General features: G+C 33.0%; 1 protein-coding gene across 3 annotated transcripts in view; it reads left to right on the top strand.

Moving 5' to 3' along the window:
• The window catches only part of CDK14 (cyclin dependent kinase 14), a 504,271-nt gene that overhangs the window by 231,333 nt on the left and 251,423 nt on the right, over positions 1 to 21,515 (top strand). For all 3 annotated transcript variants that reach the window (XM_036230328.1, XM_036230330.1, XM_036230329.1), the window contains one exon: positions 12,106 to 12,168. In XM_036230328.1, coding sequence (XP_036086221.1) covers positions 12,106 to 12,168 — 63 coding nt within the window. The remainder of the gene's footprint in view (positions 1 to 12,105; positions 12,169 to 21,515) is intronic.

The following is a 21,515-nucleotide window of genomic DNA, read 5'->3' on the forward strand; positions in this document are numbered from 1 at the left end:
GAGTTTGAGAAATATAAGTAACTTTTGCCCATTTACTTACTGTAGTGAAATAATCACAGTATATTTTTAAAGCATAAATGTGCTTGTGCTTCAGGTGTGCCAAAAGAATATAGCAGTATAAATTGCATCTTTAATCATAAATAACAAACAGACATTTCATATAGTTTACTGTTTTCCAGGACTTACTTTCTCTGAAAGCTTTGTTATTCTGTACTCTATGTAGTCCTACAAACCAGGAAGAATTAAATGAACTATACATTGATAATATAAATTTATTTTTCAAACTATTGTTTTAATTGGAGGGTTTTTTTTTTAATCCTATTTTAGAGTCTACAGCCCACAACTCTTACCCATAAATAATCAGGTATTCATAAGCATGTTTAAGAACTCCAAAGTATTTTGCATTGTAAAATCTTAATATTGTTTCTAAAGTATCCCTCTGTATTTTCTTGGGGTAAATAAACCTCCTAAAATCATTATTACTGGGGTCAAATGATATGAACAGTTATGATTCATTTTAAGTAAGAAGAGGAAGAACATTATTCACATTCATTTGTCGTTCTTATTTCCCTCAGAGTCATCAGTAATCTCCCAGTGTGTAGTTTTTATTAATCTTTAAACATTTTACAATTTTTCACCCATTATAAAAGTTTGCAAATATGTTTTGATTTTCAGTTGGTATGCCAAAAATGATGGCTGACAAATTAACAAATTATAATTGTTTAATTTTTTGTTGCGATTATGTGTTCAGAATTACTGTTTGTTTGTCTTTAATTATGAAAACATGTACCTGAAGCTCATTTTCATATATTTCATAAAGTTTTCTGACCCACACATGATCCATCCCTGGCTGAATGTTCCTCTTACCCCTTAGGATCAAGATTATGTAAAAGGCATGCTTCTGCTTTGTAGATAGCAAGAGTTATTCCAGGATGGCACCTTTGATTTATTTATCTTCTCTCCTCCTCTTCATTGCTTCTCTTTCTCTCCTCTCTTCCACTTTAGTTCTCTGTTTCTAACTTTTTTTTGTTAATGTTGCTTTAACCCTGCGATTTCAGGATCTTCCATATTTCTAGCAGTACAGCCCCAGAAGTTGTTTTTGGAGTTAAATATTCCTGAAAACTATTCAAGTTCCCTTTTTCCCTCTTCCATTTCATGCTTTGACTCCAAAAAACTTAATGTGGCTCACTTTGGTAACCACTCCCCCCCCCCCGCCCCCAGATTCTTGAAAATATTGGATGATCAGAGCATTCCATTCTTCATACCCATTGGTTTTTTATTTTTCCTTTAAAAAATCAGCCTGGCTTTAAAATAGCATGAACATCTCTTTAAAGTGGCTATTTGACTCCATTAAAATTTATTATATGGCTTAGGCTTGTGAATGGGTTGCCAGAGGGCACGTAAACCATACTGGGTAGCTCTTTCCTTCACCTTTTCAAGAGATTACATTTTACACTTTCTTCTAATGCAAGAATGGAATGTGGTTCTGTAGAACTACATGTTCTACATCTGGAGATTTCCCCAAATTCTTGAAACTTTCCAAACCTGTACTTTGAATTTCTTTAATTTAGTAATCGAAAGTCATGTATACCTCCTAGAATTTTTTAAAGCAAATAAATTATATAGGTATAGGCATATGAATAAGGATATGTGTTCAGTTTAAGAATTAGCCCCTACAATATTGACATACTTCAGACACTTGAACAATATAGTGCAGCATGAACGTCTGCATTCTTTTTATCAGAGAAGAATGGCTCACAACAGTCTTACTGCCTGTGTAGAACTATACAGTCTGTCTACCCATAGTGTCACTGCCAGAAGCCAAATGGTAAGTTTTTTGTATTAATGGCAAAGATCTTTCAGGTCGCTGGTTTTACATGATGGGAATGTGGTCGGGAATGTTTCCTGTCCAGTCAGCAGCCCTAGGCTGCCCATGCATTGGATTCAGAAATGACAGCTGAAACCAATTAGCCAGAATTATGGGATAGCTAAGTCACATGTAGGTTTATTATAACTAAGAAGGAGAATATATTATACTGTAAAAAATGACTAATTTAATTAGAAATAAAACACAGCACCGTGATTGCTATGGGTGGATTTTTATGTAGTATCAACGATTTTGTGTGTTAACTATCCTTGCCCACCATGGGGAATATTCGTGGGGTTTACTTTTAGAATTTCAAACATTTCCTAAATGGCTTAAAAACAGGTAAAAAATTAACTAATCCAGAAACATGCTTTGTAATATATAAAATAAGTCTATTCAGGAACAATGGAATATTTATGAATATTCCATTCGGGAACATATTTTTGGTTGATGATAGAATAGATTGGAAGGTCATAGTGTCTCTATTGTACTACTATCTCCTATGATACTCTCCGAAGCACAATAATCTAGTTGTAATTAGAATTTCTACATCAGAGGGAAGAGAAAACATTTTTATACTTGTTCATGAATGTCTTTTTTTGTCATTAAAGAGATTTCAACGCATTAACATAAAGCCTAAAGAACATTTGATAGAATACTTAGAAAGTTTTATTTTTTAAACATCATTTAAAAAAATGGATCCCTTTGATATGTAGTGGGTATAAACTTCCTCTATACAGTATCTTGAACGGCTGATTTTGTTTTAAAGGGAAAAGTTGATTAATGTTTCTTTTCATCTTTTCGTCACTAATGAATGATGTTCATATGTGGGAACTCACAACATTAAAACTTCATTAATTATAATTTGGGAATGAAATGGATGAGCACTATAAAGCTTAATGGAAAAAAACGTTATTTCAAAGTCATTTTAAACCTGTGGACTTCATATAAGAGCAGCTTGAAACTAGCTGCTCAGTAATTTGATGTATTAATTCTTACAGCAGTGTAGACTGATTAAAACAGAGATTATAGCTAAAGGAAAATGGTATTGATTGCTGTAGAAGAAAGGAGAACTCAGCTTCCATAGTTTTCTTCAGTTGCCTCTAGCAGCAGCCATTCCCCAGTGAATTACATGATGTTAATGAGCTACAGGTGAAATAAATTTAAAAAAAGAATGCTAGTTCTAGCAAAGTTTGTGACTACCCTTCTAGTGTGGTTTTATTTAGAATATGTGTGGTGTATCCCAGACCTGAGACAATGGTAATGAAGGTGACGTTAGCCGGTCATGTAGTAAGCATCTGCCCCACCCGATTTCTTGGTCACACTAACGGTTATCATCATTGCCATTAATTTTGGGACCATACACAGCACCACTGAAGAGTGGCAATAATTGTTCTTGTTCTTTAGAAATTTTCAAATTTTTGATGTGATCTCTTACTAGTCAGAGTACTGCTTAAAGGTTTTTTGTTTGTTTGTTTGTTTTTTGTTTGTTCGTTTTTTATAATGGGGTTACTTTCCTGGAGGAGATAAGAGTGTCTAGACTCAAACTGGGATGAAGACTGGTGGGTAACTTCTTAAACAATCAATAGTCAGTCAGAGAAAGGAGGCTTCTATATTTTAATGCTTCCAATTTATATGTGTGGTCAACTAATTCTTAATATATCTCGTCTTTTAAAAAAAATCGTTTCTACTTATTTTTTTTCATTTTGTATATCAAGTTTTTATTAATTTCAAAATAAAAATATAACTGAACCTTGGTGTTTAAACATAAAATAAGCCTATCTCTTAAGGACAAAGAAATTCGGAATTAGTTTTATGTTCTGGACTCTTTCCATATTCTTACTCTTGTGAAGCAGTGTTTTTTTAATGTTACAGAAATTATACCAAGCTTGAATATACCGACTTCTCTTGCTGTCAAAATGCAAAACTAAGTGAAACAGAAGTTAAGGATGTGAAGGCTATGTTAAATAAAATTCCCAAAGGAGGATTTCTGTTGGTTATCCCCAGAAAGACTTTAATTTTAGCCTAGGTACTAAAAATAGGGCTGTGCTCTTTTCAGAGTTGTTTTTTGGCAGGGCTTCTGAAGAACATAAAAATTAGCTGACAGATATTTTGGACACCATACTTCACGTTATAGGAGAAATAAGTGTGTGTATTTGGGAAGGGGCTTTATGTGGATTGCTGCTCAGTGAAAGAAGTCCAGTCTGGAAGCCAGTGCTAATGCAAAAGCGTAATTTCTCTGAGGACCTTGATGTCTCTTGAATAGGAGCTTTGATCAGTTGAAGGGCCAACAATTGGAAAACCTTACTTGATGGGTAATATATTGATTAAAAAGAAAAATAAGCATGCACTGAATGGCTAAGCCTGCTTAATAATTGACTTATACTTGTTTCGACCCTGGAATACATATGCGTAAATCTCCTGTCCAAGAAGTCATCTTGAATTTGTGGTCTTCAGAGAACCTTTTTGCTAGTGGCTTTCGGTGGAGGGATGCTGTTTCTTTCTCTTGACCCAAAATGAGTTTCAAAAAGAATGAGGGATGAAGAGTGGAAAAAAATATGAAGAAATGAAGGGCATAGTCCATCTTGTCTCTCACCTTTTCGTTGGCTGACTGACCTCTCTTTCCCTGTCCTCTTCTAAAGAGTTATTCACTACTCAGGCCTGTTTGAATTGTCGTTATATTCACAAGCTATCCTTGTAGTTTTCTTTCATGTCTTTTCCTTTAAGTCTCATGCCTGTGTGCTATTAGTCATGCAGTTCTCAGCTCTGCGTGTGATTGAAATTAACTGAGACTCTACTGTGTGAGACTGCTTATGAGTAAAAAGCCTTCGATTTTCTGTGTCTTTCCATGTCGTGCTTTTTTACAAAAGAAGATTTCTCTCCTGCCTTCTAAATTGTTCCAGCCACAGAATAATCAAATCAATATGGGGAAACCAGATAGTAAATGTGGTAAACTTCTTTACAGAGAACAATTTATGTTCAGGGTGTTATGATTTCAGATAACGTTCCACGAATTCCTTCCCCTAGAAACACTCCTGCACTTAGGTATATAACCAAATAAATGCAACAGTGAGGAAGGAGGAGCCTGATCTTGAGAGAAATGTATTCTAGTGTGGGGATTGAGCCTTTAGAGCCCCTTTCTGCTCTAACTTTGTATTTTGCTTCATCCGTAATCCTAGCCACACTTGATGTTTTCATTTAAAATCACTTACTTCATGGAAGATTGATGAGGTATTCTTAGATGTTCAGGTATAATCCTGTCAGACACAAGAACTGCTAAAGGCTTAACCTTGAAGAGCAGCAGGAATGGTGGAGTGAATAAGAGGGAGGTGTGGGAAGATGAGGTGAGGCATAATGTAGTGAGGGAAAGAGGAAATGTTAGCCAAGAGCCAAGACAGAGATTGGAGGTCGAAGAGCAATTGTATTTGATCTGCAGTCACCAGGCATCTAGTCTAAAGCTGCTCCTTTTATTATTAGAGCAAGAAATACCCAGAGATCAAGGCAGGTGGATCCGAGATGATCTGCATGTCATCAGAGAATAGTGATCCTTTGGTCATGTGCCTTTGGGGCCTTCTGTTTGTAACTTTTATATCCAGGATGACTTTTAAAAAATGAATGACAAAAGTATGTTCTAGCGTTATTGTTAAGTTTTAGTTTGGTATTTAAGGACCAGTGCAAATCATAAGAGGCACTTAATCCAATGAATTGAAACTAAGAAGAGAAGTTGAAAAGAAAGTTGTAATGAAATTTGTAACTTTGGCACATCTAATACAGGTGTAGTGCTGTGTATTTAAAAAGAGAGAGGGAAAAAGAAAGTTTTTAATGCAGGTAGAACAGAAGTTAGCTAGGGAACAAAAGGGGACCTTGTACTACCTCCTGTCTTTTCCCTCCATCTGAGATTCTCTAGATTCTTACCCCTAACCCAAAGCAACCTGAGGTTCATAAAAGTATTTGCTAGACAGAGTCTCAGTAGTTGTGTGCAGAAAGCTGTGAGGTACGAATGAGAATACCTGGGCACGCAGACGGGAAGAATTTATATATAAAGATGAACTGCAACCCCTAGGAGCTCCAGGTTTCTGACTGTATTCATCATTCCATTTTTATTGCAGTCCTCCCAAATATCCCTTCCTACTCTAATCATGCTACAGAAAATCAGTATCATCGTCGTCATTGTTGTTGTCACCACCATCATCATCTGTAGCATCTACCACATCCATTCTGGACGTTTACTCATTAATTTTCACAGCATCCATATGAACAGGTGTAGTAAGATTATCCTCTCTACACAGATGAAGATACCGATATACAGAGGTTATCCAGCATGCCCAAGGCTACATAGTTAATGACGGCTGTGTGTGTACATGTGTGACACGTATACACTCACACACTTTCATGCTATGCATCTAAGGAACCATGAATTTTAAAATTTAAAAGGTTTGGACAGTCTTTATTAAATTTCCCATGATCTTTCTGAAGAAGCCTTCTTTCTGCAATTCATGACACTCATGTCACTGAGGATATGCTGAGAAGGATATGCCTTGCACCTTGAGGATCAGGAATTCTTTTTTCCCTAACTCATGATGTATTTCATGTTTTATAGTTCTTTTTTTCTTGTTTTAATTTTAAACAAAAAGCTTGACTACTTTATGTCTGGAAAAACTATAGTACTTTACACAAATATGTAAAATCAACAGAATGTAAACTTTATTTGTGTAAAATCAGTATTTAACAAATATATGTCAAATATATAATACCACAAAAGTTTTGCACCCAATACCATTCCACTTCTTTAATTTGTTAATTTTCAAGAATCACATTAATAGTTTTTCTTATGTTGAACTATTTTTTTCATTACTAGGTTTCACCTTATTTGGTGCCGATGTATTAGTCTTTTAATATACAGATTATTGAATTCTAATACCTGCTAGTATTAGAATTTAAACATCTATGATCATAAAGAGGTTGGTTTAGTTTTCTCTACCTCGCCCTTGGTTTTGCCTGCTTTGACATTATAACCTTAAAGAAGCAGTTGGAAGCATTTTATCTTTTTCTTTGTTCTAGAATAATTTATATCTGTTACTTGAAGCTTTGGGAGGATTTTCATGAAAACCCTCTAAACCTTTTTCTTTGGATTTAAGATATAACTCTTCAATTCTTATCTTTTTTAGAATCAAGTTTAATCATTATGTTTTTAAAAAAGAATGTTTTATCTAGTATCTAATTTATTGGTTTAAAGATGTTTATAATTCTGTTTAATTTATAATTCTATATATTTATAGCATATTTTTTAATTTCCACATATTTGTGCCATTTTTCTCATTCTTAATGTTGATTACATCTTGGCAAAACCCCTTTAAAAAAATCAGACTTGCCAAAGGTTGGTCTGTTTTATTGGGCTTTTCGAAGAAGTGAATTTTTGTTTTATCAGTCCGCTTTCTGTTTTTTCTATTTAATTAATTTCTACTATTAAATAAATTAATCCATAATATTTTCTGTGGGTCTTTTTGTTATATGGTATTCTCTAGGTTGAACTTATTAGTTGTTTTATTTATTTTCAGTCATTTATATGTTAAAATTAATGTATTTAAGGTGTAAAATTTCCATGAAAATAAATTTTCTTCACATCTCCTTTTCTCATCCCTTCCCGTCGACTGTTTTTCTTGCTTTCTTTTTTTTATTCCTGCTGCTGCTGAACTTAAAACCCCATTGACCGGAAGAAACATTTCTCTATGTATTACTAAGAAAGAATAAAGAATATGAATTCAAATTATGATTGAATGCTTTCTTATCATTTGGAATTTTTACAGTTTTTAATTCTGGCAGTTACAATAATATCTTAACCTGGAATTTTCAATAAATGGTTTCTAGATAACAATTATATTTCATCTTTCTTTCTCAAGTGGTCCTTAAGTTCTTTGTTGATGACTCACGTCATCAGAGCAATAACTCTACAATTAGAGAAAAATAACAAGTTTGCTCAAACACAGACAATGACTTCTATATTCCAACTACTGCCTGGGTAACAGCAAATTAATGCTCTTAGTCCAATGTTAGAGATAAAAAAAATTGTGTCTTAGAGATGATGAAATATAGTATCCCTTGATGTTAATTTTATTTCATGATGGAGAGAGGATGTATATGACTTCTGCTTTCTTTTTTTTTATTAAATTTATTGAGGTGACATTGGTTAATAAAATTATGTTTCACATGTACAATTCAATATGTCATATGTATGTTGCACTGTGTGTTCACCACCCAAAGTTAAATTTCCTTTCGTCACCATATATTTGACCCCCTTTACCCTTATCTACCTCTCCTAAGTCCCCTTTTCTTTTTTGTAAATCACTGAACTGTTGTTCATGTCCATGAATCTCTGTTTGTTCATTTGTTACTTTCAGTTTTATATCCCACATATGAGTGAAATCATATAGTTCTCAGCTTTTTTCATCTGACTTATTTTGCTTAGCATGCTACTCTCGTGATCCATCCATGTTGTCGCAAATGTCAGTATTTCAACTTTTCTTAATGGCTGACTAGTATTCCATTGTATATATGTACCGTGTCTTCTTTATCCAATCATCTATCAAAAAGTACTTTGGTTGTTTCCATGTCCTGGTCTCCATGAATCATGCTGCTATGAACATAGGGGTACATATGTTTTTATTGATAAATGTTTTCAAATATTTTGAGTAGATACGCAGAAGAGAGATTGCTCATATGGTAATTCTATTCTTAGTTTTTTGAGGAACCTCCATACTGTTTTCCACAGTAACTGTGCCAATTTACATTCTCACCAGAAATGTATGAGGATTTCTTTTTCCCCACAACCTTTCCAACACTTGTTATTACTTGTCCTGATGATAGCCATTCTATCAGGTGTGAGTTGGTATCTCATTTTGGTTTTGATTTGCATTTCCCTAGTAGCCATTGAACTGAGCATCTTTTCATATATCTTTTGGCCATCTGTATATCTTCTTGGGAGAAGTGTCTGTTCAGGTCCTCTGCCAATTTTTTATTAGATAGTTTTTGTTGTCATCATTGAGTTGTATGATTTCTTTATATATTTTGGATATTAGCCCCTTATTGGAAGTGTTTGCAAACATCTCCAAATTAGTTGGTTGCCTCTTTGTTTCTTTGATGATTTCTTTTGCTGTGCTGAGTCTTTTTAGTTTGATATAATCTGACTTATTTATTTTTATTTTTACTTCCCTTACCTTTGAGGTCAGATTCATAAAATTCTCTAAATCCAGGTTCCATGACCTTAGTCCCTATTTTTTCAGTTTATTGTTTCAGGTCTTATATTTAGGTCTTCATTCCATTTTGAGTTAATATTGGTGTGTGGTGACAGATAGCAGTCTAATTTCATTCTTTTGCATGTGGCTTTCTAATTTTCCTAGCACCATTAATTGAAGAGGCCCTCTTTTCTCCCTTATATGTTTTTGACTCCTTTGTTGAAATTATTTGCCCACATATATGGAGGTTTATTTCTGGGCTTTCAATTCTGTTCCATTGGTCTGTCTGTCTGTTTTTCTGCCAATACCATGCTGTTTTGATTATTATTGCTTTCTAGTATAATTTGAAGGGCTGTGATACCTCCAGCCCTGTTCTTTTTGTCTCAGGATTGCTTTGGCAATTCAGGGTCTTTTGTGATTCTATAGAAATCTGATGATATTCTATTCCATTTGTTAAAAAATGCTGTTGAGATTTCTATGGGAATTGTATTCAATCTATATACTGCTTTGGGTAATGTGGCCATTTTAACTATGTGTATTTCAATTCATGTTCATGGAATATCTTTCTGAAAACTTTTGAAACTTTCTCTGTGTCTAATACACTTTCAATTTTGTGAGTACGCTATTGTGTTTAAAAAAGCATGTGCACCACAGTTTATTGGGCGCAAAAAGTAAACATGCTATTTAATCATGGTATTCATATCCTTTATAACCTTTCTTTTTCTTATTTTTTTCGGGGGGCAGGCAGTTACATTTGTCGATTTTTGAAATAAGTAAGCTAAATTCTTTAAGATTTTGTGGTTTTTAGTTTCTTCTATTTTTATCAATTTTTGCTTTATATTGATATGCCATGCTGTTAGGTGCACTAATTTTTAATACATTTTCCTTGAATTCTGTTATTTCTGATATTTGTGTTGATATTCTGATTTTTTTATTGATATTTACTAGTATCACTAACATAAAATATAAATAATATAGATATATAATAGAAAATATATTTATTTTTTAAGTTTTCTATTATTTTTGGTTTATTATCCCTAGTTAGTACCTTGGAAACAGTATGCATTTGATTTTCTTTGTTTTGTAAACTGAGTATTTATATTTTTAATGCAAATTTTAGCATGTCATGGATATATAATAATTGATACAACTGGATGTACTTTGTATTTACAGTATTTATTGTGCATGAAGGAATGAACAAATTAGATATAGTTTTTTTTCTTGTGGATTTTATTGTGTAATGGGCAGTATCGTAAATAATACTTTATTTTCGCATATCATAAATAAAAGTAATTTCTCATGTACTATTTATTTGTTTTTCAAAACTTTTCTCAGAGGGAAGTGTTAGCCCTATTTAAAAGGACGAAGCAATTAATAATATAGAGTTACAGAGTGGCAGTTTGAAGTATAGAATCCATTCCTCAGTTTGTTAAAAGCATGAGATAAAACTTTTAGATAGTCATTCAGGAGGATCTCCATGAAACCCATTATAATTATATTTTAGGATCATTTTCAATGAGCTATACCTATTTAAAACTATTTCCACCTGTATTAACTCATTTATCTCTGTGTCTGACATTTTCCCTTGACCAGAGAATCAAGAATTTCACTTTAATTTGAAAGTTAAATATCTTGCATGTGGTCCAAAATAAAGGCAATATTATCTTGGAACATATCTAAGAGCATTTCCTCTGTCCCCTTTTCTTTCCCTTTGGCCTTTGATTGACCAACTTCTTTCACTCTCTACTCATGGCTTTCTTAAAAGTAACTTCTTCTAGAGACCTTTCTGAAATCTTTAAACCACAATATGTTTTTCCTGCTATACCTTCAAACATTATCCAGTACTGTTCTAAAATAATATACTAAATACTGTGCTATAATTGCTGCCATGTCTATTTTTTCCCATGTGTAACTGTTTGATTGAAGTCTGTGTCTTTAGAGACCAGTGTAGTGACTGGAACATAATATAAAGGCTCAAGAAATGCATGATGATTAATAAAGAATGCTAAATTCTGCTCTATATCCTCATCAATTACCTTCTGACGTGAAATAAAAACTCAGTAAAGGAATCTGAACTGTCGTCAGCATGGCTACAGTGAGGTTCTTGTATGTGTTGTAAAACTCATAATTCCTCAATAATTGATTCCTGATAATGGGACATGAATACTCATGTTCAGTGGCTTTTACAGAATGATTGTATGTTTCAATGTTACAGGTCTTACATTATCTTCCAATAAGACAAGAAAAATTGGTATAGCAACTTTATATGTTTTTTCAAAGCTCTATGTAGTTTATAATATAAACAGAAAAAAAACATTAAGAAGAAAATATACAATCATGGGCAAATTTAGCTTAGGATATTTAAAAGAATAATATCTAGGATATTGTTTTTGTTATATCTATTTTTGTCTTATAATTTTGAAAGCATTTCTATTAATCTATAAAGTGTTTTGTCACATATATTCAGGAGTTCTGGAAACCTGAAGATGGTTTTTTAATGAATACACCTAAGAGAAATTTAAATAAGTTCAACAATTAATTTTACTATAATGATCTTTGTAGTATTTTCATCTTATACAAAATAATCATAACCTGAATTTGTACTTGAAAAATACAAGATAATTGAAATTGTAATTGGATTGGTTAATTGCGTATTTTAGTTTAGCTTTTTTAAGTTAAGGTATCTATTTTTAGGTGTTTTTTTTTAATCGAAAGATATATATGTTCAATGAGGAGGAAATTAAGCACTTAACAAATAATAGACATGAATTCCCTCTAATACATAGGTATATTTAATATAAAACATATCCAAGAGGTAAAGATAATGATTCAATTGTGGTTAAAAATGGGAGCTGGAGGAGCATGCAACTGCATTAACTAAAAAATCCACCCACTTGTCTTATATTTGCTTTGTTCAGAAGGTAATAGTGACTTTGAAGTAGAAAAATATTGATTCATCATGTGATAGCTAGAGGGATTTAATACATTTTCCCTTTTTTCTTCTAGCACACTGATTTATGTCAGTACATGGACAAGCACCCTGGGGGGCTACATCCTGACAATGTGAAGGTAGGAAAAGATCTTTTTAAGCCAACAGCATTCTTCATGTGCGTTTTTTGAGGCAAAGTCTAATGTTTCTACTATAACTTTTTTTTTTTTAATTTTTCTGTAAAGAGAAGTAATATTGAAATAAGCTATAGCTATTTTTTTTTTTTTAGTGGTTGGAAACCATGTTTTAACATTAAATATTTACACCAAAGTATTATTGTTTAGATCTTATTTATTTATTTTTTCCCATGAAGAAACACTGCCAGTTTTGTGTGAAATCCGAATGCTATTATAGCTCTATTTTCAGTAGAATCTCAGGTAGCTCTGTCTGGGAACTACATCCTGAAGTATCAGTTGGTTTCAATATAAAATATTATAATCCCGAACAGTGTTATGGTGAGTTTACAGTGAATACTTTTCATTTGCATGCACAAACAGATGAAAAATAGTTCTATTTCCTACTGTTCTCTTACACTTCATTTGCTACAAATTGGATTACTATATGTCAAAAGAAGTTTTGATAAGATTTGACCTAACAGCTATCTTGAGAAATTATCCCAAAATTTCAGGCTTAAAACAGGAGTCTGTTTTTTGGCATACGTTAGGGAGTCAGAAGATTTCAAAATTATATCTGCATGTTTAATGATGTGCTTTCACATTTTGTGATTCACATGACTACATTTCATGATCCTGAGAATCGGTTGAGTACTATGGATGTGTGAGAAGTAAAATTATTTGTCTCAATTTCTTTCCATTCATTATCAACACTACTTCTTTCAATATGGCATGTTTTTTCTTTAGAATTTATCCTTTGCCTGTGTAGGTCTATATGCTGATAGGGAATTTTGTGTGTTTATTTTTTGCTTTATAAAAATAATGCATATTATTGTATGTCATTTTAAACTTAAAATATACCATGCATATTCTTTAAAACCAATACATGACTGTGTAGTCCAATCTTTCTAATAACTGCATGTTAGTCCATAGTATGAAAAATATTCAGCTATTTCTTAATCATAGATTTTTGGGTTATTTTCAGAATGTTAGTGTTATGAATGATTTTAAAGTAAATATTAGCATTTTATCTTTTTGTATATCTAGTGAATGGGTTTTCTTTATTAAATAAGAGATGTAATTTCAGTTTTAATGAATTTGGCTAGAACATTTGCCTGCAGGTTGTAGATGATAGGACTGTTTTTTTTTTTTTAAATTTTCACTAACATTGACTGTATGTAGCCAGTCATTTTAATTTTTGCCATTCTAATGAGTAAAAATAGAATGTCTTTTATATTGGTGTTTTCTAAACTGCTAGTGACATTTAACATCTTTTCATAAGTTTCTTGACCATTTATAAATCTGCTTTTATAAGTTGTTTGTTCTTATATGTTGTCCATTTTTCTAATGGGTTTTTCTTTTTCCTAATAAGTTTCAAGTACTTATTAATACATGGCATTATAATGGTTTTTTTTATGATGGCCAGTTATATTGTACAATTTTAAAATGTAGAAACTTGTGCCTATTCTGAAAAATCTTATTTTTAAAAGAAATTATAGAATTGATATGGTACTTATAATCTTTGCTGATTTTTTTATATAGCTTCTTTTTGTCATTTTTGTTCTTTTGATAGATGTTTTAAATTTTTTGACTTCATATTTCTTCAAAATCTTTATCTATTGACATAGCTTTTTAGTAGTTAGGAAAAAATTTTAATGAAGAAACTTGTTTTATTCATCTTCCCATGTTTAAATTCAACTCTAAATATTAATATCATAATATGAATATAATTATATTCTTTTTATTCTATTATTATTTTTGCATTAAAACATTACAGTCCTCTTCTTAGGGTCGATTGGGTTCAAAACCAACAATTCAGTTTTCCAGTTTAACCCTGAGAGTCTGTAGAGAGCCCAGTTAGTGAGACCTTTGGCTCTGAGGAGCCCAGAGGACTAATAGCCTCAGTGAAAATCAACAGCTACTCTAACTTTGACTTCCTGACTTTCAAATTCAGTGACAGCATAGAGACTATAGAGCTGAATGAATCTTTCAAAGAACCATGACATCACTGGATTTTATTATTCTTGCTTGGTTTTCTCATCATCCCCCCTTATGGGCAAGTATTGGTGAGTTCTGCTTTTTCCATTACTTTTTATTTTTTCTTCATCTCCTATTGGTCATGGGAAGATTGATTTCAGGGTGACTGTTTTTCAGTAACCAGGCTGCATTCTTTGAAATTGTATTTCAACAACTCTTATTCAAGTTTCATATGCTATTCTTTTACCCTGTGTTTGTTCATTATACTTCAGATACTTAGTGTTTGCTGCCTATTCCAATTCCAGATTGTACTGTGGCAGTAAATAAGATTTACTATTGCAAGAGTTAGTGCCTCCTAATGGTGAACAAGATGTGCAATTCACAGCGAGTCTAGATATTAGTTATCTAGAGCAGGAATTGTTTCTTGTTCTCACTCACAAGTTATTTAAAGTGGTCACAGATTGATGTGCTACAACATTTTTTTTTGCTTCTGAAAGAGCATGATGTGATTCACCTCTTTTTATGCTGTTTTGAGTCACCAAAAGGCAGCAAAATATGTTGATACATGGCTATTCCTTTCCCCATAGCTATTGAAATCTTGGCTGCATGAGGATCAGCCAAAATCTATTGGACTGTCTCAGTTCTTAGAATATCTAAGAGTATACAAAAAACTGCAGTAGTCATCTAAGAAGTCTTCAGATTTGGCTCCATAGCAGTAACCTGCAAATCTTTAAAACACAAAACAAAACTACATATATGTGTATATATTTGTGTGTATACATGTGTGTGTGTGTGCACACACACACACATATAGTCTTCTCATCTCTCAGAATCAGAATCAAATTTTTAAAAAAATAACTCAAGTAGAAAAAGATGTGCATTTTCTTGGACCCAAGGCTGAGAGCCCAGGGTGACTCTCAGGACTCACAGCCTCTCCTCGCTGTCCCTGTGGCTCTGAAAGGCTTTACCCTACCCCCACACCTACCTGGAGGACATGTATGTTTGCTAGCAATCCTTGCCTGTTGCTCTCTCACAGCCTTATGGCCTGCCTGCCCCCACTGCTCTTCACTCTGCTAGCAAGGTGGTTGTGGTGGGGTGTTCCAGAGTATGGCAGGGGCTGCGCAGGTGGGAGGGTATAGGGGAGAGCATGAGAGATAGGATCAACCTGTGGTGCTTAAAAAAACAGGTGTCGGTTCCATGCTTCAAGGCAAAAAATTGTAAGCATTTTTTTGTGGAGAATCTGATCAGTCTAAGAGAACAGATCTAAAGAATCCAGGTACCTGTACATTGCAGACTCCAGTTGACAAATAAGTAACTTAGATGAAGCTAAATTTCTTGCATTGGTCAGATAGAGTAGTACAGGAAAGAAAACTTCCAAAAAAATTACAATTTATATTCTCAAAGAGGTAAAAGAATAGTACATCTATAAAACAAGAATGATGTCACTTCTACCAAGAACTAGTGAGCAAAAGTAGCTTCGGAAATTAAAAATATGATGACAGAAATTAAAACAACAAAATAAATAATGATGGAAAATAAAGTTGAAGAAGTTCACCAGAAAATAGAACATAAAATACAAATTTGAAATCTGAGAAAGAAAATGTAAAAAATTAGAAGTCCAGCACAGGATATTAGATCTGAATAATTGGAGAAAATAAAGAGAAAGGAATCATTAAAGTAATAATCATTAAACTGTACTTTTTCAAGATGCAAAGGATGTGAATTTCAAGATTAAAGGGGCCCACTAAATGCCCATAATATTTAATGAAAATTGACTGACAATAATGTTTCAAGTGCAAAATTTCAGAACACTGGTTTCAAAGAAAAATTCTACAAAAAGGAAACAGGCTTACTACACAGATGATTCAGAATTATGGTGGTGTTAGACTTTTCAACAGCAACACTGCAAGAGGGGTGGTGGTGGGGACAGTGGCTTGAAAATTCTGATGTAAAATTATTTCCAACCTAGTGTTCTATGCAAACTGTCAATAAAGACTGAAGGTAAAATAATTATTTTCAGACATTCAAAGACTTGAACATTTTGCATCCTTTCTCAGGAAGCTAGTTGAGGAGGTGCTCCACTAGAACTCTGGGCATAACCCAAGGCAGAGAAGACAAAGAAACCAGGTAACAAAGGCTACGACAGGTGACAGATGAAGGGCATTTTCAGGACAACGATGAAAAGAATCCTGTGATGATAGCTATACATCAGTCTGGGAGAGTCGTAACCCACCAGTTCAGCTGGAGCAGGTCAGAAGTCTCCAGGAGAGTTTTCAAAGAACTTGTTAGATGGAATAACTAATGTGTTTGAGCAGATTTACAAGATGGGAGAAGAGTTTGTTGGATTAGTGATAACTACAAAGAAAACAAAAGAAAGCAAAACAACAAACAAAAGAACGAGATCATTATTAACACCAAGAAAAACAAATTATCATGCAGAGAAAAATAAAGTATTCGTACTAAACATAATGGCTGAGCTGTAAATAAAATTTCCATGGTCATAATAACTTAAACATTAAATGTTGATATAATTTAAAAAGAAAATACCTCTTCATTTTGGGCTGTAGCCAAGCTCACTCTAGGATTAGCATCCTAATAGACATCCATTTCAGCTACCACATTTTATATAAAATAAGGATCAGGATCATTGGAATTAAAAAGAGCTTTTTGACTCTTTGTCCAATGTTCTTTTCTCTACACCGAGTGCTTAATACAGTCAATTACTGTAATTAGCTTGTTATTTGTGACTTTATATGCACTCAGTCACGTAGGTTTATCATCATTTTCCTATTGAAGATAATAGTTTCACCTCCTCTGAGGGTATGGGAAGTTAAAAAATAGAAGGCAGCTTGTTAATGCCTGTGTTTTGGCATCTGAATTGCAGTGCATGGAAGCAGACGGCCCTTATTACACGTTGGTTTCCATGGGAGGCCACTCACCTAATTATGCACTGACTTTCCTCACCGTTTGTCTGCTTAGAGACAATACACTCCTCCAGGGTTACATTTAGGATCTGCACTGCAGGTGAAATTATTCTCAAAGAAGTCTGACTACAACATAGTGGCAGATATCCCATGGGTATTTCTGTTTGATGTATTACCATATTTTTTTCATGCGGTGATATTTATTGTCACTTAAATCTATGAATGCAAAATGAAGAACATAAGAATAATATTGACTTAGTTAACAGCTGTTCATAATTCTGGTCTAGATGTTAATTTAAAAAAAAAAAACCATAGTTGAGCTAGAATAAGACCTTGTAATAATTCTTTATAAATTTAAGGAGATATGAAAACCAGGTGAGATAAGCTTTTATCTTTAAAAGAGGATGTTCTTTTAATAACTCCGAAGCTCTGTATTGGCTAAATAGTTCATCGATCATTAAACGATTGGAGTATAAAAAATATTGAACATTTATTATAAAGTGAACAGAAGGAAAGCACAGCAATCAAATCCTTTTGCTTCTAACTTTGGCTATTTTGACACGGCAGTATATAAAAATATTTTAAACATTTATCTTGGATTCTAAAAGTATATACATTTTTGTTTCTATTTTACATACCAGAGTTTACTATAAATATTTGGGGGCGTCATGCACCTAAGAATTGAGGAGATTTTTTTTTCTTTTTAAGTGCAAATCAGGTAGAATTTCAGGCATTACAAGGACAATGTATTAAGAAGAAGGAAAAGGAAACAACTGGAGCAACATGTAATTTGCAATTTCATAATAAAGTGTGGAATATTTTATGGTAATTTTGTACAAATTCCCAGAAAAACATCTGTTAAAGTTTTATATTTCTTGATGTATATTCCTTGTAAGCACTGGCATTAATTTATAAGGAAAATTTGTCAATGTTAACTAAATTTCTAGAATCACTTTGCTACTTTAATTGCCTATAAAATGTGTCTATTCTCAAAATGGCATTCCGAAATAAATATTCTCTATTAACTAATGGTTTGTTTCTTAGCATAATATCAATTTTAGACAAATGGGTAATTTTACCAGTTAATTACTGAGAGGGCAATTTAAAACCTGGGTAGAAAGCCTGAGGACACTGGCCTTGTTATAAATATTTGTTGTGATTAAAGGTATAGCAACCAATTGCTAGACCATGATAATTGGTATGTAGGAAACCAATTAGATTTTTCTTTTTTGGTAGTGTAGTTCATTCCCCGCCCCACCTTATTACAAACCACTTACTTTGAATTTTTTTGGTTTTTGGCCATCATAGTTGAGCAGAATGCAGAACTTGTATTAATTCTTCATTTTATAATTCTCAGTGATATACAGATTGATCATTGAGTTTTAAAAAATGACCATAATTATCAAAATTTTGTCTTTTAGTTATTTGTGTGTTCTTTAAAAATTGATAAAACATGAGAGACTGAAAATTAAGATTCATGGGAAAAAAAAAAGATTAATTGATGCTCTCTCCAGCTGATATCCAGAAGTGTCCATGCTTGCATCTTATTACCATGACGACAGTGGACTTTTCTGTGTTTTTATGTAATGTACCTCCATTTTCATGTTATCTTAATGACTTTTCTGGATGATTTCTTACAAAAACAGTTGCTTTTTTTCTTTTTTTCTTTTTTTTTCTTTTAGCAACATCTATTTTTTCATAGTGCAGAAGTTGATAATACAGCTAGTGTCTTTTTAAAAATTTATTAGGGTGACATTGGTTAATAAAATTATAGGTTTCAAGTGTACAATTTGATAATACGTCAGTTTTATTTTCATATGTCAGTTTTTGTTTTTTAGAATAATCTGAAATAACCAAAGTATTTCTGAATTCCTTATTCTCTGACGTATCTGAAATCCTATTGGCATAAAGCTGAGTTTTATTTTTTATTTCAATGTTCATAGTTAAAAGATATGAGGATTATTGTGATTGAAAAGTTGCTATTTCATAGTCCAGGTGTATATTAGACAGAATAATGTTATGCCAAATTAAGGTTGTCTTATGCAGATGGTACCAAGAATTCATTCCTAAATGAGACTTTCTAATGTTCAGATAGAAAATCAGGTAACACCTGATTTTCTCCATATTCTGAATTAAAGCTCTCATTTAGCTGATAATTATTTCCTACTGTGTATTACCATGAATATTATAGAGCCTTTCCTCATTCTGTGTTTTGGGAAATGTGATTATTTCATGACTTCATTAAAAATTCTTTTGAAATTTTGATGCTGAGTCTCAATACCTGTCCAGGTTTCTTGTGAACCTTTAGATCCTATTTTTGTTTTAACAAAATGATCTTCTATATCTAGAAAGTGAAAGAGTACTGATAAAAGAAGTGAAATTCCATATGTCACTTCATTTTGTGTCAGACATTCAGAGAGGGTTTGGTTGAGATGTGGGGCCTGCAATTTACTTGTTCAGAATATATCTTTTGTATCCTTGGCCTCATCTGCTGATCTGCTTATAACAATTTGGATCAGACCAAGGCAGCTAATTAAACAGCAGACTCTTTCTTAAAGGTGCTTTAAAACCCAAATTGAAAAAAATCACTCTAAAAATTGATGAAATACAATCATTGAAAGTATGCCATGTGACATTTTAATTGTAAGATGGAAATACCCAGTTTGAGGAGTACCCAGCGGGAATACACTCTCCTAGCTTTTAAGCTTCAAGTCATTCGTTTTGCCTTTTTCCCATTTAAGATGGGTCCTGCCTTTGACCCCTTTGTTGGCATATGTTCTAAGACAAGCATGAGAACTTGGGAGGGACATCAGCTTGAGTAATAGAGAATGCACACACTACCAGGGATTTTTCTGATTGTCTCAGGCAGATAGAGCCTTCTTGTGACCAGCCAGTACATCTCATAGATATTTCCTCATCAAAATATAAACATTCCTATTACTTGAGGCCTTTCTGTAAGGAAATAGAGAGAGGTTTGTTGATCTTATGTATCCAAATTCAAAATGTTTCCTGCATTCCATTTAAAATTTATTTTTCTCTTTGGTATAGCTAGCACATGTGATGTCCAAATCTTAGACTCAAAATCCATCCAGTCTACATCTCTCTTTTTTTAAAAAAAGATACATTAACTTTTTCAATTGATATGAAGACAATTCATGTTGATTTAGTGTCTGAGATATTATTTTAGGCAATAAAACTATTTTTAAACTCTGTTCTTTTTCATCATGTATAAAAATGAATGGCTCTGTAGTTGGGGGAGAGTAGCATACATTCACAGATGAAGTTGAGTAAAAATTTGTGTTTCACGCTTTTTCTTTTTAGTTCTAAAAAGTGCATATTAGTCGGGTCAGTTATATAATTATGAACTATATTGATTAACAGAAACTTGACAATGACAGGTTTTAAGGTTATATTATTAGAATTTCTTTAAACAACTATTTCAATTTTTCTCTGGGAAAATTATGTTGGGTAACTTGTTAATGCTGATAGCTTAAGTTTGATCATCTTGTTTCTACTCAGCTGGAGAATGTTCCTAACACTAATTTTAGGCTGCTGACCAACTTTACTAAAGGGAAGGTTCTCATCCTCAGCCCTCCCCACTTTCTTCATTGTGCATGCAAAGCCTAATAACCTACTTACTGTATTAGAGCTTTTTGCAAGGAACTTGGCAAAACGAAGATCTGTCTTAAAATTCCTGTTTGACTCCTTGTACTTATCTCAGCTTCAGTTCCCATGGCTTCAGTCTGCCTGCTCACTGTGGGTGGCTCTGTTCCTGGAACCACATCTTGCTTGATATCCACAGAAAGAGAGGGCAAAATGGGAGGCCAATGTATCAGGTGTTCTCAAGGGTCACAGAAAGTGTGCAAGAGCTTTCCCCCAAGAGTTTGCCTAAAGTATTTAAAAATTCTCATTTCTCAAGTTATTCCTATCCAAGTTACCCTTTTTAGCAATAGCACATTAATATTCATATAGCATAGAGAATATAAATTAAATTGTTGTTACATTATCTAGAGATGTGTCTTAGGACCTTGAAGTAGAAAGTTGAATGGAAGAACTCACAAAAGGCAAAAAGTGGCGAGACAAACTTCCCCAGATATTCAGATTTTCTAAGAGCTGTACCTGTCTGTAGTACATGGCAAAAAAAGTACGCATGATGCTCTGTCATGAATATTTGTGTGTACACCATCCCAGTACCACACTTAATCCTGTCAAGTATATCCAAAGTGATGCATAAATTATACAGTAATGCTGAATGTCTAGAATTTTTTTTCTAGCTCCTTTATATCTTTGTATAACCATTTAAGTATTCTTTTTTAAAAAATTCAACACAGAATTGCAATAATGCTTTGTAAAATAGAAACTATGTAGGTGTAAATTATGTACATTGTATTACAAATTACAACTTGATATTTG

This window comes from Rousettus aegyptiacus, unplaced genomic scaffold (assembly GCF_014176215.1).
Source record: "Rousettus aegyptiacus isolate mRouAeg1 unplaced genomic scaffold, mRouAeg1.p scaffold_m13_p_13, whole genome shotgun sequence".
NCBI classification, from domain to species: domain Eukaryota; kingdom Metazoa; phylum Chordata; class Mammalia; order Chiroptera; family Pteropodidae; genus Rousettus; species Rousettus aegyptiacus.